Here is a 23063-nt window from a genome sequence, read left to right as displayed (position 1 = left end):
ATCCTGTTTTCCAATTTGGCGAGCTTTGCTATCTCTTTCCCAATTTATCATTTGAATTTGCAAGAATAAAAAACACACTTTTCAAAAAAAAAAAAAAAAAACACACATTAGTCTCAAATTCTCAATCACGAGAAAGTCACCCAAAGGGCCAAAGCTAAAGAGATAATATAATCCACGATCCCCCTCCAATCAACAGCTAATTAACCTTCTATCAAAAATAAAAGAAGCTAATAACCCCATTTTGTCTATAATACCCCTACCACATCCCCCACCTGACATAGAAACCAAAGGAAATTTATGTCATTTTATTGAAGAAAAAAGAAAAAATAATACCAAACTCGATCTAAATCTCAAACCCCCTCTCGATGCAAAGCTAAGTTCACTCTATCTCTCCATGAGACTCTCTGATTCACTCATAACCGGGGAGCCCAAACTCGCCGTCGACTCATTGAGTCAACTCGCCACCGTTACTCACATAGCCAAAAAGAACAAAGAAGAAAATTTAGAAAACACTCATTTCCTAATTCAGCAACAGATCTGACTCGCTGAGCCGGCTCTTATCTTCAACTCGGGAATGGCTTCTTCGGAAGCCGATTCCCGGCTAAGCCAGGTGATATCTCCGGCGCTCGAGAAGATCGTCAAAAACGCTTCGTGGCGTAAACACTCCAAGCTAGCTCACGAGTGCAAATCCGTTATCGAAAAGCTCAAACTACCTCCCAAGGAGCAAGAAGAACCAACCGGACCCGAACCCGAACCCGAATCCGAGTCCGATTCGTCTGGCCCGGGTCCGCTCCACGACGGCGGGCCAATCGAGTACTCCCTCGCCGATTCCGAGTCGATCCTCAGTCCACTCATCAGCGCCGCCAATTCCGGCTTTCTCAAAATCGCTGATCCCGCCGCGGATTGTATCCAGAAATTGATTGCCCACGGTTATCTCCGCGGCGAGGCGGACCCGTCCGGCGGCGATGAGGCGAAGCTGCTGTCGAATCTGATCGAGTCGGTGTGCAAATGCCACAGTTTAGGCGATGATCAGATGGAGTTGTTGGTTCTCAAGACGCTGTTGTCGGCAGTGACCTCGATCTCGCTGCGAATCCATGGGGATTGCTTGCTTCAGATCGTGAGGACGTGTTACGATATCTACCTCGGGAGCAAGAACGTGGTGAATCAGACGACGGCGAAGGCGTCGTTGATTCAAATGTTGGTCATCGTTTTCCGGAGAATGGAGGCGGACTCGTCGACCGTGCCTATTCAGCCTATTGTGGTGGCGGAGTTGATGGAACCGGTGGAGAAATCCGATGCGGACGGTTCTATGACAATGTTCGTGCAAGGGTTTATAACGAAGATAATGACGGACTTTGACGGAGTTTTTCATCCGGCTACGCCTGGGAAGTTATCGTTGGGCGGTCACGACGGTGCATTCGAGACTAGGACGGTTGAGACGACGAATCCAGCGGATTTGTTGGATTCTACGGATAAGGATATGTTGGATGCGAAGTATTGGGAGATTAGCATGTATAAGACGGCTTTGGAGGATCGGAAAGGTGAATTGGCGGATGGGGAGGGAGAGAGGGATGAAGACTTGGAGGTTCAGATTGGGAATAAGCTTCGAAGGGATGCATTTTTGGTGTTCCGGGCGCTTTGCAAGTTGTCGATGAAGACACCTCCAAAGGAGGCGCTGGCTGATCCACAGTTGATGAAGGGGAAGATTGTGGCTTTGGAGTTGTTGAAGATTTTGTTGGAGAATGCTGGCGCTGTGTTTAGGACTAGTGAGAGGTATGCATTGTTTGTGATTCTATGTGGAATTTTGGGTTTTCCTTTATTGTTTCATAAATTGTTTCCGGTTTACGTTATTGATAGTTTGTCTAATCTGTAGTTGTATGTATGTATTACTGTTGGCTAGACAATAAGAAAGTGCTTTAATTGTGAACTAATTATATGAAGATGTAGTTTTGTGATTAAATTAGAGTTTCGTGGTTTTAGACTCAACAATATATCTAGTTATAAACAACAATTACAATGCTAGTATTTGAAATGAAAATTTTAATTTCTTTTTCTAGAGGTCAGTGTAGCTGCTAGGAATATGGTTGCTAATAGTGAGATTTTGGAAAAATGTAGATTTTGTTTGCCACAAATGGAGAATCTTAGTGGAATTAGATTTGATGTGGTTGGCAGGAATAATATTCCTATGACATTTTTCAACTGTCTATGGTGCTGGGATTGTGATTAGCTCTAGAACAAAGTCGGTGATTATGATGATAGCAGTTCCTGATTGTGTATCATTAACTTCACAAAAAGCTGTATTTTGAGTAGATGGATATGGTAGCTTCATGGTTCAAAGACAGGTTGTCGTAAGCACTGATAAGTGTCTTACTAAGAAGTTTGGTGTTTTTCCTAAGTGGTCTAAACTCATTCCCAACGCGCATTTTATGTTAATTTCATCAACGACCTTTTATTTTAATTGAGGTTCCAACAAAGGAATTGTTTTATTGTTGATTGTTTGGTTGGGGAGTCTATTAGATATTATGGCCTTGGGCTTGGTTTATCACCTGTAACTGGGGTATGCTAATGATGTGCCCTAGATAAGAAGAGATGGCAAGTTTTTAAACTACAATATTTACATTGTGTTCAAGAATTCCTGAAAATCTGTTTACTACATCTTGTACATTCACTGAATTATTTTGCATAAATAAATTGGACTTTGTTTCCTACAGATCTCCTGCCCAAGATACCTGGTTTGGGAATTATCTAATGATTGGAGCATGGTTGCTTTATGAAAAAGCTCTATACAAATCTATCTTTTTAATGATCTATGCTATTCTTGGTAGTCAATCAATGTTTAATCAGATTCATACATGCATTCCATTCAGACTAAGCTGAATTGTTCTCTGAACTGCATTTTGGCTCTTTCTGTGGCTCATATATCTTGAGCATTTGTTTTTCTGAAATTCTGATTCCCTTCACAAGTGCATTTCATAATTTTAGTTGCCTTTGCTGAAAAGTGACATACTCATACTCTTTTCTTGCTTTAACACATATTCATAGTTTATATGTTCTTTCCCAACTAATGAAGTGTCTAATGTCAAATTTCCGTTCTTCTCAATATGATTGTGATGAACCAGGTTTTTAGGTGCCATTAAGCAATACTTGTGTCTATCATTGTTGAAGAACAGTGCTTCGACGCTTATGATTGTTTTCCAACTTTCTTGCTCCATTTTCATAAGTCTGGTGTCAAGATTTAGAGCTGGATTGAAAGCAGAGATTGGAGTATTTTTTCCTATGATTGTTCTCAGAGTTTTAGAAAATGTTGCTCAACCTAATTTTCAGCAGAAGATGATTGTGCTTCGGTTTCTTGAGAAGCTCTGTGTTGATTCACAAATCTTGGTGGACATATTTATCAACTATGATTGTGATGTTAATTCTTCAAACATATTTGAGAGGTATGTTTTGTTTCATCCTGCAATATTTACTTTGTTTTCAATTATTGTATAGAAGCATGTACAAGGACGAGAATTTCCAACTTAACATTAGATTGCATTTTCTCTTGCTACATTGTTTCATATTCTCTTGATATTTTGAGAATGATTGACTTGGATCAAAAGCTAACATTTTTTATGTAATTTCTTCATTTTGTTTATGCTGATTTTGCCAGAATGGTCAATGGACTTCTTAAAACTGCACAAGGTACCCCCCCTGGTGTAGTCACTACATTGTTGCCACAACAGGAGGTGACCATGAAACTTGAAGCTATGAAATGTTTAGTGGAAATTCTGAAATCAATGGGAGATTGGATGAATAAACAGTTGCGTATTCCAGATCCTCATTCCACCAAGAAATTTGAAGCAGCTGATAGCAGTCATGAACCTGGAAATCTTCCCATGGCAAATGGGAATGCAGATGAACCTGTTGAAGGATCTGATTCTCATTCGGAAGCTTCCAACGAGGCTTCTGATGTTTTGACAATTGAGCAACGACGAGCTTACAAGCTGGAACTTCAGGTAAGAGAATATTTGAAGATTGAGATGCAAGCAGATCAATCTTATGACTATTAACAATGGAATCTAATTTAAATTTTGTGGCAGGAAGGTATATCTCTTTTCAATCGGAAACCTAAGAAAGGGATTGAATTTCTTATAAATGCAAACAAGGTGGGCAACTCACCTGAGGAGATAGCAACTTTTCTAAAAAATGCATCTGGTTTGAGCAAGTCTTTGATAGGTGATTATCTAGGAGAAAGGGAAGAGTTATCATTGAAAGTAATGCATGCATATGTGGATTCTTTTGACTTCCAAGGCATGGAGTTTGATGAGGCGATTAGGGCCTTTCTTCAAGGCTTTAGGTTGCCTGGTGAGGCACAGAAGATTGATCGAATCATGGAAAAGTTCGCTGAGCGCTATTGCAAATGTAATCCAAAGGCTTTTATTAGTGCTGACACAGCCTATGTTCTTGCTTACTCTGTTATAATGCTTAATACTGATGCTCATAACCCTATGGTGAAGAACAAGGTGTGTTCACATTTTCCATTTGATCTGTTCAGGATGTTTATGATAGAATGCTGTTAACCTCTCTGTCTTTCTCTCTCTCACTTCCCTTTGGTCATTAAAATGTGCAGATGTCGGCTGATGATTTTATAAGAAACAATCGTGGCATAGATGATGGAAAAGATTTACCTGAGGAGTACCTGAGGTCATTATTTGAACGAATATCAAGAAATGAGATTAAAATGAAGGAAGATAACTTGGCTCTTCAACAAAAACAGTCTATGAACTCGAACAGACTTCTAGGCTTGGACAGCATCCTCAATATAGTGATCCGTAAGCGTGGAGAAGACAAATTTATGGAAACCAGTGATGATCTTATTAGGCACATGCAGGAACAATTTAAAGAAAAAGCACGCAAATCTGAGTAAGATAAACTTACTTTTCTCATCTGCTCGAATAATTTGTTACTTTATGAAATGTTTGTCGGTGCATACACTATACTCTCTATACCAAATATTAGGGTCTTGATATATCTCTTTTAATTTTTAAACCATATGCTATTGATTTTAGGTGAATGTGATTACTCTTTTATTGTTAGATGTTCCTTTTTTGAAGAAGTTAACAAATAAGAAGGCATGTAACAGTTCCTTTTTTCCCCAACAAGTGGGGAAAGGGGATTTGCAGCAAGGTTCTCTTCATGGGAGAATTGGGCAGTGCCACTGAACCACAAGGCTGTTGGCAGGAGACATATAATTGGTATTTCTGCACAGAGTTGTTTATTTTTAAAATTTGAATTTTACTCTCATTGTTATCTGAACAGTGAGAAAATGTATTCATTGAATTTTAAACTGGTCAAACATTTTGGGATGGACTAGAATACTGATAATCAAAGTAGTCAAAAGCCAAAGGCGACCTTAAGACGCCAAAGCCTTGTGCCCAAGGTGTGAGGCGACAAAAAGATGTTAGCCCGAGTAAAGCGAGGTGCCAAATTCTAAATATATTTATTATAAATATACAAATTAAATCATATGTACCTAGTGTATTGAAATATTATAATAAAATGTTTTTAAACGTGTTGCATGAAAAATTAGGCCTATCAAATTATTTCAAAATAGGATTAACGTGGTTTAGGCTCTATTAGTTATTCTAACAATAGGTTTTACAATGCTTCTACTAGAAATTAATTAATCTAATTCTAAGTTTTACAACAAACTCTTGTAAATTAATTTATCTAACAAAGACAAGTGATAGAGATGAAATGTGGATGTGTGTGGGGGGTTAGTGTACTAGATATGTGAATGGTCCTTATGGTGTTGGTTTATGGAAAAATATCAGTAAGGGATGTCCTTCTTTCTCACGCCATATTTTGTATGATATTGGTGATGGGTCTAGAGTGAAGTTTTGGCAAGACCGTTGGTGTGGTGAGACATCTCTTTAGCTATCCTGACTTGTTCAGATTTCCCAGCAATAAAGAGGCCAGTGTGGCTGAGCTTATGAAGTCCTCCAATGGTGTCCTCTTTTGGGATGTGAGCTTCTTTAGGGGTGTGCATGCTCGGGAATTAGAGGCTATGTCAGGCTTTATGGAAACCATATATGGTTCTTCAATAAGGGGGTTTGGTGAGGATAAGATGTGTTGGATACCTAGCAAAGATAAGGGGTTCATGGTTAATGATTATTATAGAATTTTACTTGGCCCTACTATCTATGGTTTTCCTTGGAAAAGTATTTGGAAGCAGAAGATTCCCTCTAGAGTAGCTTTCTTTGTTTGGACTGCTGTCTTAGGGAAATGCCTGACAATTGATAATTTACGAAAATGGAAGGTGTGGATTTTGGATTGGTGCTACATGTGCAAGAGTAATGGTGAATCAGTTGACCATCTCTTCCTTCAGTGTCCTATTGCTATGGATCTATGGTCTATGGTTTTGGGTTTATTTGGAGTAACTTGGGTTATGCTGCATACTGTTTTGGGGCTGTTAGGGTGTTGGCAAGGCAGCTTTGGTCGTCATCAAAATGGTTATGTTTGGTCCATCGTTCCTCATTGCTTAATGTGGTGTCTTTGGAGGGAGGGAAATAGTAGATATTTTGAAGATATTGAGAGATCTATTCCGGACCTCAAGCTATTATTTTTTAGAACTTTATTGGATTGGTTGTTTGCTTTACAAAAACAATCATTCCCCTCTTTTATTGATTTTCTAGATTCTTGCAATTTCCGTATTTGATTTGTTGACCCCTTGTACACTCCCTATGTACTAGGGTGTTCCTTTTTTATATCAATAAAACCTATTACTTATCAAAAAAAAAAAAAAAAAGATTTTATAACATGCTTTTTAAAATTAATAATCTAATGATAGGTTTTACAACAACCTTCTATTAAAACTTTAAAACTAAAAAAATAATAATAATAATTTTTTTTTTGATAAATATCGAAATATAATTAATCAAAAGACCCAGGTACACTGGGAGTGTACATGGAAAGGATTACATCAAGATCAAAAATTACAATGATCAAGAATAATATTTAAAAAATTAAAAAAAAATTATTATTAAAAAAAAGAAAAAAAAAAAACACCGAGGCTCTCACCTTAGTGCCTTTTTTCATGGCTTAAGGTGGTCGCCTTGCTTTCCTAGGCTTCCTAGGCTCTAAAGGCGAGCGCCTCACTAAATGCACCTCACCTGAGCCTTTAAGATGCTTTAGTGGTGCCTCGCCTCGCCCGGGTGCATAGGCTAGTGCCTAGCTCGCCTTTGACTACACTGCTGATATTATTAACATATCTATGGATGAATTACAATTACATTTTCCAGATAGTCTCTTGTTTTTCTCTTCATTGTTCTACTTGCCTGGAAATTTTTGGAATATGCTTATTCTTTAGTGTCTTCATGCAATTTGATGGAAACAATCATTTAGATTTCCTTCTTGATAAGCATTTGTTGGGTGATTTGTAGGTCAGTTTATTATGCTGCAACAGATGTGGTGATCCTTAGATTCATGATTGAGGTATGCTGGGCTCCTATGTTGGCTGCATTCAGTGTTCCGCTAGACCAAAGTGATGATGAGGTAGTAATAGCTCTGTGTCTTGAAGGGTTCCGGTATGCAATTCATGTTACTGCTGTGATGTCCATGAAGACACATAGAGATGCTTTTGTGACTTCCCTAGCCAAGTTTACCTCTCTCCACTCTCCTGCTGATATCAAGCAGAAAAACATTGATGCAATTAAGGTTGGTATGCTTTTTACTATTATAGATACCATAAAGGATTAAAATAAGCAAAAAATGGCATTGATTCATCATGCTTCTTGAAATCTACAATGTCTATGAAGGGATTCTCTTTATATAATTTACTTGTGTCATTGGGATAAAAGTTCATTAATCCTTTACCAATATTCACAAAATCACATATTTTCATTATCTATAAAAGAAATTATGTTCACAAAATCACATAGCTTTCGATGTGCAGGGAATCAAATATGCTGCATATTAATGTGTATTTTATTATATTTGGTTAAATTTTGTGATTGTGTGTGCGCTTTTGTCCCTATAAGTCAATTGATGGAACTACTCTTCAGTTATTACTTATCAACTTCATGCTGCTGCTAGGAAATTACCCAAAAAAAAAAAAATTGGATTCATTTGAACAATAAATTAGTAAGATGAAAATTTATTGGACTTTTGTTTGTCTTAAAACAACAAATATGTTTAATTACTTAAGTTATTGAATGGTATGCCAAATGGGATACCTACATCTTGCAGGTGATATTTTACTTGTCCAAGTTTTGCATATAGAATCCTGTATTCTCTCAAATATTATTGATCCCACCACCTCATCTTTGTTTTGTTTTTTTGTTTTTAAATACCGTTCACTTGAATCTTCTTGTCAGTTTTGTTTAGCTTAGATGGCACCTCCTTTCATGGGTTTAAGACCTATTGAATGCACATGTAACTTATCAATTAAAAAAGTCATGGGCTTAGATTTGACATCTTATGTTTATCAATTTTTCTGGCACATGCTCTTAGGACATTTAAATTACAAAACAATAAATTTTTATATCGGGTATGGTTCTATTGTCTGTCATATAGTAAGGATCCTATGGCATTTGGAATCTATGTTTAATTATGTTAATAATATGAGTAATAAAAACCCAACAGTTAGTACAATTGGTTGGGGATCATGCCTCTTGAAGTGGAGGTCACTAGTTTGAATCTCCACTTCCCCCTTCCTTTGGGGCCAAAAATATTTATAAAAAAAAGGTTGAATAAATTTTTGAACATTAAGACGATGGCCATTGCTTATGGATCTGACTGTGGATGTGGAATCTATATTGTTGATAGGCAATAGTTACAATCGCTGATGAAGATGGGAATTACTTACAAGAAGCTTGGGAGCATATTTTGACATGTGTTTCTAGATTTGAGCATCTACATCTCTTGGGAGAAGGTGCTCCTCCAGATGCCACTTTTTTTGCCTTTCCTCAGAATGAGCCAGAAAAATCAAAACAAGCTAAGTCCACTATCCTTCCTGTTTTGAAAAAAAAGGGACCTGGAAAGATTCAGTATGCAGCTTCAACTGTGATGCGGGGTTCGTATGATAGTGCTGGTATTGGTGGCAATGCTTCAGGGGCAGTCACCTCTGAACAGATGAACAATTTAGTCTCTAATTTAAACATGTTAGAACAAATTGGTAGTTCTGAAATGAATCGCATATTCACACGGAGTCAAAAGTTAAACAGTGAGGCAATAATAGACTTTGTTAAGGCCCTTTGCAAGGTTTCTATGGAGGAATTGCGATCTGCATCTGATCCACGTGTTTTCAGCCTTACAAAGATGGTTGAGATTGCGTATGAATCACCCGACTTCATCTTGTTCCTTTATTAGGCATATCTTATTTATGTTTTCATGATTTATTAGTATCTACTGTATAACTTGGCATATTTTTTCCTTGTAACAGGCACTATAACATGAACCGCATTAGGCTTGTGTGGTCAAGCATCTGGAATGTGCTCTCTGATTTCTTTGTAGCCATTGGCTGTTCTGAAAACCTTTCTATTGCAATATTTGCAATGGATTCTTTACGCCAGTTGTCTATGAAATTTTTAGAGCGAGAAGAATTGGCTAATTATAATTTCCAAAATGAGTTTATGAAACCTTTTGTTATTGTTATGCGCAAGAGTCGTGCTGTTGAAATCAGAGAACTAATTATCAGATGTGTCTCACAAATGGTGTTATCTCGTGTCAACAATGTTAAATCTGGATGGAAGAGCATGTTCATGGTATGAAATCTATCCCATCTATATTCTGTATAAAAAAGAACTTCAATCCATGACAATTTTATGTTGGACCTTAATTTTGCCTTTTGCTTTGATTGGATGAACTTTATTCAGGTCTTCACGACTGCAGCTTATGATGACCACAAAAACATTGTTCTATTGGCCTTCGAAATAATTGAGAAGATTGTGCGAGATTACTTCCCATACATTACCGAGACTGAAACCACCACCTTTACAGACTGTGTGAATTGCCTGATTGCATTCACCAACAATAGATTTAACAAAGATATTAGCCTCAATGCTATTGCCTTTCTTCGGTTCTGTGCAACAAAACTTGCTGAAGGAGATCTTGGCTCCTCATCAAGGAATAAGGAGAAGGAAGCTTCTGCAAAGGCTTTGTCTCCGACAGGAAAAGATGGTAAACAAGAGAATGGAGAGATGGCAGATAAGGTTGATCACCTCTATTTTTGGTTCCCTTTGTTGGCTGGTAAGGAAACTGTATAAATTGGTAGTTATCGTCTATCTACAATTACAAACTATAAACAACCTCCTTTTAATTTCAAGGCATGTTTGTGAAAATTTTATTATTTATCTTCTCTGTGTGCAGGTTTGTCAGAACTTAGCTTTGACCCTAGGCCTGAAATCAGGAAGAGTGCCTTACAAGTGCTGTTTGAGACCTTACGCAACCATGGTCACCATTTCTCACTTTCTTTGTGGGAACGAGTGTTTGAATCGGTTCTATTTCCAATATTTGACTACGTTCGACATGCCATTGATCCTTCTGGGGGGAACTTGCCAGGGCAGGGAACTGATAGTGAAACAGGTGATCTTGATCAAGATGCATGGCTCTACGAGACATGCACATTGGCCCTCCAACTAGTTGTAGATCTTTTTGTTAAATTTTATAACACAGTCAATCCACTTTTGAGAAAAGTGTTGATGCTTCTTGTGAGCTTTATTAAGCGTCCTCACCAAAGCCTTGCTGGTATTGGTATTGCTGCATTTGTCCGTTTGATGAGCAATGCAGGGGATCTGTTTTCTGAGGAAAAGTGGCTTGAAGTGGCTTTGTCATTGAAAGAAGCTGCTAATGCCACAGTTCCTGATTTCTCTTTCATTCTCAGTGAGCATGCTTTACCTAGAGAAAATAATGGGGAATCTGGGGAGTCTGATGTGTCTGGCATGCCGGATAATGATTCAGAGAGCCTGAGGACACATCATTTCTATGCTTCTTTGACTGATGCTAAGTGCCGAGCTGCTGTTCAACTTTTATTGATTCAGGTAGATTCTTTCTCTAAGATAGCACATTAGTACAGATGCCTTCTACTTAAGATGAATATTTGTTCATGACACGAGCGTAATCAGCCCGTTAATATATCTGTTATGCATGAGTTTTACACTTCTTGAACATGGTTCATAATCTAGTTAATGGATTTTTTTTTTTTTTTTTTTTTTTTTTTTTTTTTGGTTGGGTTTGACTATGGATCTGATTTTGGTATATTTATGCATGTAAACTTAATTCTTGGTTGACTGACCTATATCTAGTACGCGAATTTTGTTATTAAGCGATGTTGAGTCAGTCATACCAAACTATGAATGAAGCTTTATATTAATTATTTTCTCCTTGAACTTGAAAATTCTAAATTACACCATAAAAAGAAAACTCTATGGGACCAACTAACCACTTACCGTGAAAATATATCTGAAACCAGCACCCTGGAGAATCTATATTCTGTTCTGGGTGGAATTTTACAATTATTGTTCCCACCAGTAATTATGTCATTTTGTGTCACTATAGAAATATTTCACCATCATATTATGTTAAAAAATGTTCTTTAAATGCAAGGGATAATCCACAATTGTACGTGTTTGAAACATTTATGCAACTGTTTTAGTTTAAATAGTTCCACAAGTCTGCACCATGCCTGAAATTTGTAAGTTGCATGTCTTATGTGATAGTTGATTTTGTGTCTCTAAAAAAAAGTAGATGATTTTGTGCATGTTACATGGTAGTACTTTCTTAGGGCAAACATGGCATTAATAATAATACAAAAATACAAACTAATATTCTTAAGAGCTGTGACCAATGAGCTTGATTATAAATAAATAAAAAGCTGTTGCCAATGACACAACTCCATAAAGAATGGGGTGGGGGCTGAGGTTGTGGGTTGCATGTGTGATATGCTTGTAAGTTTGACTTGGTTTGAAGTGCTATATTTGCCAATTGAGGCTCTGGTTGATCTGCACCAAATTTTAGAAATAATATTTTGTGTACAATGTTGGCATTATCAAGTATTTTCATCTTGTTGATATGTCTAGGAAGATACTCTTTTCCAGTTGAATTATTTTTCCGTTTTCTCTATTAAAAGCTTCCCCCCTTTTAAGTGAAAAAATGCTGATTTTGAAAATTTTGGAACCAGATAAAATTCAGACTGGAAGTTTAAGGTCAAACTTAAATATTCTAAATTTCGTCAAAAGTTAAACTTTTGTTGTACTTTATTGAACACATTTTTGCCTTTGATACTGATGGAATTTACACATCTTAAATTGGTCTGGATGAGTTCTGATCGAAATTAAATGGTGTAATATCAATGTTAAGATAGTGGATTTGGATCTTCTGTTGATCCTTCAAGTCAAATATTTGCTGCTATGTGCAGTGAAGAGAGTAGGAGCACAATTATGCCACCATATCACACTATTCTATAATAACATTGGCCTGGTTTGTTGTCAGAGTTCTTCTATGGCCACAACAAAATGTCACAATTTTTTCACAACAAGCTAAGGTGTTCACCCACCTAAAGTCAAAATAAAATAAAATAAGATTACACTTGAACCCACCACAACTCAAAACAAGGTTGTTGTGAAAATGTTGTAAGATTTTGTTGTACCCGTAGACTCTTTGTCAAAACATTTCCTCTAGGTTACTATCAAATTATTAAAAAACATTTCGTCTATATTTGGGAGTTTTTAGAAGAATGGAATGGAACATGGTTTATTTCCTCCTGTGTGTTTGGGAAGTTTGTAAAAAGAGTGAATGGAAAGGATAGAAATATATAATTTTACTATTCAGCAATATTTATATGTATAATTTCACTAGTATACCATTTACTTTTTATTTGTCTTTGTTCAAGATAGGGATAAAATCAATATTTTGCCTTAATCTCATTAAAGAAATAAGTGTTCATCCCACTTTTGGTAGGAATTATTAGAAGTGAATTGAATGAAATGGTATTTCTTTATAACGGTTCCATTCCCTCCCACTAAACTCCTAAACAGGGAATGGATGGAATATCTTTCAATGATTCTTTTTATTCCATTTATTTCAATTCCTGTCCTCCCTCCAAAGCAGTCTTAATTACTTAGAATTATAAAACTCCATCTATGATTGAAATTAATCAGAATTCAATGAGACTGGAAAGATGACACTGAAAATTTTGGGATGATTCCCATATTATTTATTTATTGACTGTAACTTCTTATTTACTAAAATATAAATAAAAAAATAACATTATTTATTTCTAAAGTGTAGTTGCCTATTTGGTGAAGAATAATGTCTTTAATGTTTCATCAAAATTTGCAGGCAGTGATGGAAATCTACAACATGTTTCGGTCTCACCTTTCAGCAAAAAACGACTTGGTCCTCTTTGCTGCTATGCATGATGTGGCATCCAATGCTCATAAGATCAATAGCAATGCTGTCCTACGTTCAAAGCTTCTAGAGTTTGGCTCAATGACCCAAATGCAAGACCCTCCACTATTGCGGCTTGAGAATGAGTCTTACAAAATTTGCTTCACACTCTTACAGAATCTTATACTGGATAGGCCTCCAAGTTATGATGAGGCTCAAGTGGAATCCTACCTTGTTGACCTTTGCCAGGAGGTCTTGCAGTTTTATATTGAAACTGCTCAGTCAGTACAGATGTCTGTATCATCCCTTGGGCAGCCCCAGTGGCCAATTCCCTTAGGTTCTGGGAAACGGAGAGAATTGGCTGCTCGTGCACCTCTTATTGTTGCCACTCTCCAGGCTGTCTGCAGTCTGGAAGAGCATTCATTTGAGAAGAACTTGGATCGGTTCTTCCCCTTACTTTCAAGCTTGATAAGTTGTGAACATGGGTCAAATGAGGTCCAGGTAGCCCTCAGTGATATGCTTAGCTCGTCAGTTGGTCCTATTTTGCTTCGGTCGTGTTGATTTTAGTAAAGATAGGACCCAGTGTTTTAAGATGTATGATATTGTTTATCCAAAGTCTTGTAGTTCAATTTTCTTTTTAGCTTTGTGATAATTATTATCGGAAATATAGCTTCATAGTGTATGAGAGTTAGCCTTGGTTTTGGATTGGCTAGTGCTTCTGAATCTTCTGTAGTTTATTCAGGGGTGCGGCTGCATTCAGAATTATAGATGTTTATCAGGAATTCTAAAGTTGTATGTTAGTGAAATACTCTTTTTTTTTTTTTTTTTAATTCTCTTTTACAGTTCCAAAACAATACTTTCTTGTAAAAAAATTGATATTCATATTCAGATTTCAGAGCATAAATGAGGTTTCCCTATATTTTATGTTCTTGATGAAAAAAAGAGATGCTATAGATTCACAAACTGCATGGAGCTGTGGATGCAAAAGGAGCTGGTTGAACGTCATTTTCATTATCATTTTGCGCGGATCTCTAGATTACTGCTGCTTGGGCGGACAAGACTTCTTTTCAGCTGTTAATGCTTTCATTTTACTTGGGTGATAAACGTCTCTTCAATGTAGATACATCCTATACAGCCTCAGCCATCACATCTAAAATGTAGGTACATCCTATAAATTTGTCTTTTCAGTATCATTTCAGCTACATCTTTATCATGTTGATGTTCGGTATTAGTAGATGTCAGGAGAAGTATCTTTCTTATCTTGCGTGGCCGAATCGAAATCCCTTGCGTATATGGGTTGTCACCCGTACGTGTGAGTATAATTATGAACTTTTGTACGTCCCTAGCATTACTCATAATTGTATGTGTTTTTACATGTTATAAGAGAGGTGCTGCATATGCTTATGCCTGAAATAATTATTTTAAAATAAAGCATACTCTCACATGTGAGCCATACAATAGTAAAGATTTCACATGTTATGAGAGTCGAGAGAGATAATGCATGTTTGATGAATGAGATAATTATTATTGGCATATGCATAGGGACCTAGAAATTGTTTTTCTCATAGCTGCATTATACACTACATCTGTAAATTAAACATGCAAGGCTATCAAATAATCCATGTATTGTCAACTTTTTTTTTTTTTTTTTTTTTGAGAAACCATGTATTGTCAACTTGATCATAGTGTTTCCGATGGTAAAATAATGTGTATAAGGGTAAAGTATCTAGTAAGTGGAGCATATACACCCCTTGTGAAACTGACATATACAGCAAACAGACCCAATCATAAACCATCCTCTAACCGAGGAAAGAAAAATATCTAATAGAAGAGAACAAATAGGATGATTAAATGAAGACCAGAAAGCATCTGTATATATATCTAATAATTCTGCTGCATGAGAGTTCAAAAAAAAAAAAAAAAAAGCCACTTCACAAGTTTCAGGAACCGGACTTTTTTAAGTGTCAAAACTTGATTGATTAATCGAGTTAGTGGATCTAATCTTGGAACATCATAATCACTACTTTAGTTAATGCAAATAAGATGAATTGATAAAAGAGAAAATTTTGTCAAGTGGCCATCTACTTGATCATGAGACTGAGAAGCTCCACACCACCGACAGCCAAAGAAATTAAGAAAACAACCCATTGGTATTACACTCTCAGCCAAGCTACGCACAAGTGGTAAAAACAAAAACGTAAAGTTGGTGAAGATGAAATAATTGCCGGCGCCTTTTCATAAATCACAATTCAGCTGGCATCCACAAACTAGACTCGATCAAACCATTAAAAGGCTTGGTCCACACATGGTATTTGTGAGAGAGAGTGTAGGGCCGGCTCAACAATTTTGGGCCCAGGCGAAAATTTGAAGTGTTTTTTAAATTTTAAAGTCTAAACTTGAACAAATAAAAATTAATTTATTACATGGTTCAATAAATTAGTATCACTATAATATAAATGAGTTGATATAATATATATCAAATTATTAATTGGTTTGATAATTTATAATGTCAATAAAGTAAGAGTTTGCATTAAAAAAGAAAAAAAAAAGAAAAAGAAAAAGAAAAAAAAGGATGTGATAACTTATTAATTAGTGTGTGGTTGTGTGGCGTGTGGGGGCAGCTATGAAGTCAGAAGTGTGAACTATGGAGCAAAGCACAGGCAGACATTACTTGCACATCCCACCATTTCCATTATCATTCTCTTATTATAAGTAACATCTTCTTTTCTCTCTCTCTCTCTCTCTCTCTCTCTCTCTCTCCATTATGTGGAACTCTTTTGGAACTTGCTTGACTCCTCTCCACAGGAGGGCTAGAACCTTCTTTCAACAGCTGAGTGACATACACAAAATGAGTGGATGCAAGAAAAGAAAAAAACCCAATAGATTTGCTTCCAAGTTTGACTACTCACCCTCTTCTTTTGCTTCCATGGAAGTGTCTAATCAATTCAAACAAGTTTTCAAGATCATTGACACTAATGGGGATGGCAAGATATCAACCTTTGAGCTCAGTGAAGTCCTTCTCTGCCTTGGTTATGAGAAATCAGCAGCCTTCAAGGAAGCTGAAGGAATTGTGAAAGACATGGATTGTAACGGGGATGGGCTCATTGACTTGGACGAGTTCATGGATGTCATAGACACTAGTAGAAAGCCAATGGTCGAGGAAGAGGAAGATTATCTCATGGATGCTTTTCTCATCTTTGATATTGATAAGAACGGTCTGATCTCACCAAAAGAATTGCAGCAAGTTCTTGTCAACCTTGGATATGATAAATGCAGTCTTGAAGAGTGTAGGCGTATGATCAAAGGGGTTGATAAGGATGGAGATGGCTTTGTGGATTTTGAAGATTTCCAATCCATGATGAAAGGAAGCGCATATTAAAGATTAGGTAATTAGAGTTATTCTTAATCTCAAGCAATTGAATTATTGAACTTATCAAATGTGTATCTTTTATCTCATTATTCAGTCCTATCTAGCTAAAACTATTGTGATCCGTTTTGATTGAGAGGGAGAGAGAGGGAATAGAGTAAAGAAGAGTAGAAATAACCCAAAATTAGTCTATTTTTAGCTAACTCTACTCTACTCCTCCCCACTCCCCTCTCCACCTTTAATCCAAAAGGCTCTTAGAGCTGAAGCTTGATGATAAGAGTAGTATTGTATAGAGTTGGCAAATAATTTCAAGGGAATTTTCATAAGGGAAACAATCTTTTCCATGTTTCGGAATGGATGTACTGTGCATCACGTTTTGGACATTTCTGGATGCCTTTTTTACAAAGGAATCACGGGTTCCCTCTATATCACTCTCTCTCTTTTATCTTAACCCCAGTGTAAATATGGGTCCTTAATTTTCGTCCTTTTGCGCAATTCTCGTATCCTAGTCCTTATCATTTTGTCTCTGTTTCTGTTTTCGTATCATGTAATAATATCTAGTTAAATGGTACAATCTTCACTATATTTCAAGGATACATGGAAGATTGTGAGAGCTTAAGAAACACTTATTAGGACATACCACCCACCAACAAGCTTGAGTCGATGGATCTCCCAATTTTCTTTACTTCAAAAGGTATAACACTTAAGGAACTTTACCTATAAAAAAAAATCTAAGTTTTAGCTAGTCAGTAATAAGGATAAGTATTTTTCTTGCTATTTTAAGCTTATTGTTGGCTGCACTCTGTGGATCGAAATTAAAGCATTGTCCTGTTGACATGCTTTGTTTTTAAATGCTTATTAAAATATTTAATTCAAAAAATAGACAAAACTCAAATGAATGAATCAAATCCATGTACAAAAGAGAAAATTTTTCATTTATCTTAGATTTAATAGGAAACTTTGTAAATGTGCTTGGGGTGTTTGTAAGAGCACGATTCAAAGTTCAATATACCAAACACACGGGAGACTCCTTTGCATTTGTTGGATTTTTTTTTGCACTGGTCAATATTTCAAATCCATAATCAATGCCAGCTCCAATCACCGTTGGTGATTTATACTGATTTTTCACAATTCCATAAATTTAATAAATTTTGGAAGCTTTTAGTTTTCCTTGAAGGAACAAAACAAATGGGATTGAGTCAACCAAATTAATTGGCATAAAAGCAAATTGACCAAACTTTCCACGAAATGCATTGCTGAAAGCTCTAGCTTTGCCAAATACCCATTGACCAAAATTGTTTTTCTTTAAAATTTTTTTATTTTTTTTTTTTATAGAGTTTCAACCTCAGGTCAAAACTTTAATCGGTTTTCAATGTAGGCTAGATTGAACCTCAGATCTCTTATTCAACTAGAGTATCTTTGACAATACCATGAAACATACTTAAAAGCCAAAGAAGATCCCAAGATTAGGAGGGAAGAAAACCAACAGTAGTCTCATTAACTCTTGCATAATAAGTTTTTGAGCAACACCTTAATTTCTATTTCTCCCGTGATTCATTGATATAAATCACCATTGTTAATTAATGTTCATTTCTATTCATCTTTTCGCTAATTTGTTGTTTTGGCAGTGGCTTTTGATGCATTGATAGCTAGCTATCATCACTCAAGGCTTCCCCAAATTAAACTTTTTTTTTTTTTGAGAATCAAAACTCTGAAACTTTATTAAGGTAGGCTCTCAAAATCAGCCAGAAATACAGATTCAAGGTTTGGTGGCACTTTTTCCATCCAAACGGACATACTAGGAGTTATTATTGCTCTCCTTGCTAATGAATGTGCTAACTGGTTACAATGTCTCCTGACAAAAGATATATTTGCTTTAGAGAAGTGAGACAACAGAAACAGAATATCAGCTGCTATGTTACCGTAGTGGGTCAGCTTGCTGTCTCCATTCTTCAGGTTCTTTATAAGGAGCTCAAAGTCACCTTCAAGAATTATATCGTCAAAGCCAAGTTCCAAAGCAAGTTCCAAAGCTCTTCTAGCCGCCAACGCTTCCACCTCAATGACTGATGTTGGTAGAGGTATTTGTTGAGTCAAGGACGCCATAATCATTCCAACGTCATTTCGGATTACCACACCGATCCCAGCACGGTCCCTGTCTACAAATATCGCTCCATCAAAGTTTATCTTGAACCTGTTAGCATCAGGTGTTGTCCAATGATTTGTTGCTCGTCCATGGGGGTGCGAAGATCGCTCGTTGGTAGCTACAGTCCCCGTCAACCGTTCCTGGGTAAACTCCAACACTTTGTCCAGTGGTAAGGCCGGTTTGCCGAGGCATAGGTTGTTGCGCCTATTCCAAATTGTCCAAATTACTGCTGCAAATAGCTCCGGCTCTTTTTTTCCTGCAAAAATGAAATCAAACACGTCAATAAAGGAGGAGCACGCATGGAGCGTGCCATGGTTCCGCTCTGGCCGTGTGCACCACAAAGGCTTCAGTTCTGAACAGAGCAACAAGGCATGCACAGCATCTTCTTGGTGCATTTTACACCTATCACAGGTGCCTGTGGTAATGATTTTTCGGTGGACCAGGTTCAGTTTAGTGGGTAGAGAGTCTTTGCAAGCTCGCTAGGCCAGATGCTTCACTTTGTTTGGAACATTGAGGCCCCAAATCTTCTTCCACAGTGGCTTCAAGGCTTCATTCTCAGATGGACCAGGTTGCCTACCAAGGTGCTCTTCATACAAAAACTTGTACCCGGATTTAACAGTGTAGGTACTGTTTGGGTTGAAAGGCCAAATCAAAACATCCTCTTGAATCGTCCTACAAAGGGGGATATTTTTTATGATACTCACTTCAAACGGGTAGAAGCTATTCTCTAAAACATCTTCCCTCCAAACTTTCTGCTCTTGGTCTATCAAATCACTAACGAATGTAATGGTGCTGTCCTCAATAGATGGTGACAATAGCTTTGGATTAGCTTTGATTGGCAGCCAGTTATCCCCCCAGATGTGAATCGAGTCCCTCGAACCAATTCTCCACCTACTCCCCCGTTTGATTACATCTCTTCCCCGCATAATACTTCGCCATGCATAAGAAGCATTTGCAAGTATTTTGGCCTCCATCACCGTAGAATTGGGAAAGAATTTGGCTTTAAAAACACGGTAGAATAAGGGGTTTGAGTCATGAAGCAACCTCCATGTGTGTTTTGCCAAAAGAGCATCATTAAAGAGGGAGAGATTTTTAAACCCCATACCACCTTGAGATTTAGGCTTACACAAGTCCTGCCACTTAACCCAATGAACCTTCCTATTATCACCCTTTTGACCCCAAAAAAATCTGCATATCATCATTTCAATCTCATGGCAAAGTGTTGCGGGGAGCTTAAAACAAGCCATGGTATAGGTAGGGAAGGCTTGAGCCACGGCCTTAATAAGGATCTCTCTTCCCGCTTAGCTGAGGAGTTTTGCTTCCCAACCTTGGATCTTTTTCCACACCCTCTATTTGATATATGTGAAGCTTTCCTTTTTATTACGCCTAACAAGAGAATGGAGGCCTAGGTATTTCTCGTACTGTTGGACAACCGGAACCCTAAGCATCTCCTTTATAGCCAATTGGGTTTCGTTGGAAGTTGATTTACTAAAGAAAAGGGTGGTCTTTGCTCTATTAATTTGCTGCCCTGTTGCCCTCTCATATTTAGCCAATACATCGAGCAAACTTTGGCATTCTTCTATCTTGGCCCTGTAAAAGATGAGGCTATCATCTGCAAAAAGGAGGTGTGTTAGTTTAGGCCCATTACGACAAAGTGAGACCCCTCAAATATCTCCATTATTGGCTGCATTCTAATCAACCCATGTAAACCCTCGATACACATGAGGAAAAGGTAGGGAGACAAAGGGTCGCCTTGCCTTAATCCTTTAGATGGAGTGATGTGACCATGAGGCTCCCCATTAATCAAGACTGAATATAAGGCTGTGGTGATGCATGCCATCATGAGTTTCACCCACCTATCGTTGAACCCCAACTACACCAAAACTTTCTCCATATATGTCCACTCCACCCTATCATAAGTCTTGCTCATGTCAAGTTTCAAAGCCATAAAACCCAACTTACCATTAGTATGGTTCCTCATGTAGTGCAAAGTTTCAAAGGCCACTAGAATATTATTTGATATCAGTCGTTTAGACATAAAAGCACTTTGGTGTTCTGAGATAAGCTGAGGCAAAACATCTTGCAAATGATTGGTTAGAACTTTAGCAAAAATTCTATATAACACGTTGCTCAAACTTATGGGTCTAAATTCAGACACATATTTCGGGTCCTTTACTTTTGGGATCAAAGTAATAAAAGAATGGCAAAGTGCAGGAGGTAAAACACCTGAATTTAAATAATGTAGGATAGAATGTGACACATCAGAACCAAGCAAAGACCAATAACTTTGATAAAATAAAGGGGGCATACCATTCGAACTGGGTGCTTTCAAAGGGGCCATTTGTTTCAAAGCAACTTCCACTTCTTCAATTGTGAAGTTAGCCACAAGCTTTTCATTCATTTCATTTGTCACCACTTGAGGAATTAGGTCCACCACCTCCTCAAAATTGCTGGGACTAGCCGAAGTGAAGAGGTTTTGGTAAAAGTCCACAATAGTGGCATTTACTTGAGCTTTCTGAGTGCACCATCTGCCAGTAGCATCATACAATTGTGTAATATAATTTCTTCGTCTTCTCTGAGATGCTTTGCTATAGAAAAATCTAGTATTACGGTCTCCATCCTTGAGCCACATCACCTTTGATCTTTGTCTCCACATTTTTGCTTCTTTATCAAGTAACACATTCACTTCACTCTCCAACCTTTTCATGTGTCTAGAGTCTCCAGTCTGAACAGTCCTCTCTTCAGCCTCCTTCAATTGCTTCTTTTTTTCTCTCTAATTCTTTTCGGACACTGCCAAAACTCCTCCTACTCCAACGGGTCAGCTCCTGCCCACATCTATCAATTTTTTTTTAACACCCTTGTATCCCATGGTTCAAAGGAATTCTCACTCCAGACAGCCTCAATTGTCTCACTACAACCTTTATCACTCATCCACATTTGTTCGAAGCGGAAAGGTTTTCGGAAGCTACAATCCATACCTTCAGGTGAGATACACAGTGCCTTATGATCAGAGGCAGTTCCGTCTAAGTGCAACACTTTCGTACCTGGAAACATAGAGAACCATTCATTAGTGGCCATGGCACGGTCAAGCCTCTCCCAAACTGTGAATTTAGCAAAATGTTTGTGCCATGTAAAAGGAAAGCCAAATCCTAAGTCCATGAAGCTACACTCATCAAGAACATCAAAAAACAATTGCATTTGATGGTGAGTTCTTGGCCAGCCTCCCTATTTTTCAGACTGTCTTGTAATCTCATTAAAGTCTCCAGCACACAACCATGGGGCTGACCCCCTAGTTTTCAGATTTCACAATTTTGTCCACGACACATGTCTCTTGTGTGTATCAGGTTCCCCGTAGAAACCTGTAAACCACCACTCCTTCTCAATGTTTTTATTGATTGTGGTGTCAATGTGGTTCTTGGAGTAAGTTTCAATCTCCAAGGGAAAACCTTCTTTCCAAAAAATTGTCAAACCACCTCCTTTATTAATCCAGGGAACTTCAAATAAATTTTTGAATTGGATCCTTCGTTTAACTTGTTTTAGCCTAGTTTTGTCTGTCCATGTTTCGGCTAAAAACACGACAGAGAGATCTTTTGCCCACACCCAATCTGCAAGCTGATCTTCTGTACGTAGGTTCCCAAGCCCACGACAGTTCCATACTAAAAGACTCATTGCTTCTGGCAGGGCTGAACACCAGCCTCTGCCAATATCTGTATTTGTTCTTCATCAACCTGTGAAACCACGGATCTCCTTTTTGGTAACTCAGATTGTTGTATGTCATCAGGTAGAGCCCTTTTTGTGCTACATGTAGCAGCCTGGCACTTTTTCTGTTCCACTTCAGCCCTGGGAATACATTTCCAAGTTGGTCTACTTGGAGCATTTGATGAGGGTGGGGACGGGTTCCCCAAATTAAACTTAGTTATGAAAGACAAACCAATAAAAAACTCGACCAGTGACAAAGTGACCAAAAGGAACCAATAGTAATTAAGATTGGGTGAGCTAAGTTTTTATTTATTTATGACTTTTGAGTTTTTAACTTTGTCTATAACCTTTTGAGAAGCAAGTCAAGTAACTTCATCTGTCACCACCTAATTATCAAAAGAGATAATATGTTAATGGATATCTTAATGACATTGATTTAAGAAATATTTTTAGAAACTTTTTATAGAAAAAGAAAAAAATTATTGATTT

General features: G+C 37.4%; 4 protein-coding genes across 4 annotated transcripts; 2 read left to right on the top strand and 2 right to left on the bottom strand.

Moving 5' to 3' along the window:
* The first annotated feature begins 327 nt into the window (after positions 1–327).
* Positions 328–14282, top strand: LOC126697089 (brefeldin A-inhibited guanine nucleotide-exchange protein 2). The gene is made up of 11 exons (XM_050393921.1): positions 328–1773; positions 3120–3437; positions 3650–3995; positions 4080–4502; positions 4610–4902; positions 7422–7695; positions 8806–9311; positions 9422–9743; positions 9855–10227; positions 10348–11018; positions 13318–14282. Exons 1-11 carry the CDS (start codon positions 575–577, stop codon positions 13924–13926), a joined length of 5334 nt encoding a protein of 1777 aa, XP_050249878.1. The 5' UTR covers positions 328–574; the 3' UTR covers positions 13927–14282.
* Positions 14283–16001: 1719 nt separating this feature from the next.
* LOC126697088 (calcium-binding protein CML24-like) lies at positions 16002–17158 on the top strand. Its single transcript, XM_050393920.1, has one exon. The coding sequence runs from the start codon at positions 16130–16132 to the stop codon at positions 16742–16744; it is 615 nt and encodes a 204-aa protein (XP_050249877.1). The 5' UTR covers positions 16002–16129; the 3' UTR covers positions 16745–17158.
* A 1296-nt stretch (positions 17159–18454) lies between these two features.
* Positions 18455–19270, bottom strand: LOC126696504 (uncharacterized). The gene has a single exon (XM_050393230.1). The coding sequence runs from the start codon at positions 19268–19270 to the stop codon at positions 18455–18457; it is 816 nt and encodes a 271-aa protein (XP_050249187.1).
* Positions 19271–19354: 84 nt separating this feature from the next.
* On the bottom strand, positions 19355–20122 carry LOC126696503 (uncharacterized mitochondrial protein AtMg00310-like). The gene has a single exon (XM_050393229.1). The coding sequence runs from the start codon at positions 20120–20122 to the stop codon at positions 19355–19357; it is 768 nt and encodes a 255-aa protein (XP_050249186.1).
* Between the last annotated feature and the right edge of the window lie 2941 nt (positions 20123–23063).

Source organism: Quercus robur, chromosome 8 (assembly GCF_932294415.1).
Source record: "Quercus robur chromosome 8, dhQueRobu3.1, whole genome shotgun sequence".
Lineage (NCBI taxonomy): Eukaryota > Viridiplantae > Streptophyta > Magnoliopsida > Fagales > Fagaceae > Quercus > Quercus robur.
This window is presented reverse-complemented; position numbering and strand designations above follow the sequence as displayed.

Excerpts from the sequence above, each read along its gene's own strand:
- LOC126697089 (XM_050393921.1), top strand. The coding sequence starts at position 575 with ATGGCTTCTTCGGAAGCCGATTCCCGGCTAAGCCAGGTGATATCTCCG. Across the intron at positions 3,438-3,649 it reads TCTTCAAACATATTTGAGAG|AATGGTCAATGGACTTCTTA; the intron begins GTATGTTTTGTT and ends TGATTTTGCCAG. Across the intron at positions 4,503-4,609 it reads ACCCTATGGTGAAGAACAAG|ATGTCGGCTGATGATTTTAT; the intron begins GTGTGTTCACAT and ends TAAAATGTGCAG.
- LOC126697088 (XM_050393920.1), top strand. The coding sequence starts at position 16,130 with ATGTGGAACTCTTTTGGAACTTGCTTGACTCCTCTCCACAGGAGGGCT.
- LOC126696504 (XM_050393230.1), bottom strand. The coding sequence starts at position 19,270 with ATGCACCAAGAAGATGCTGTGCATGCCTTGTTGCTCTGTTCAGAACTG.
- LOC126696503 (XM_050393229.1), bottom strand. The coding sequence starts at position 20,122 with ATGGCTTGTTTTAAGCTCCCCGCAACACTTTGCCATGAGATTGAAATG.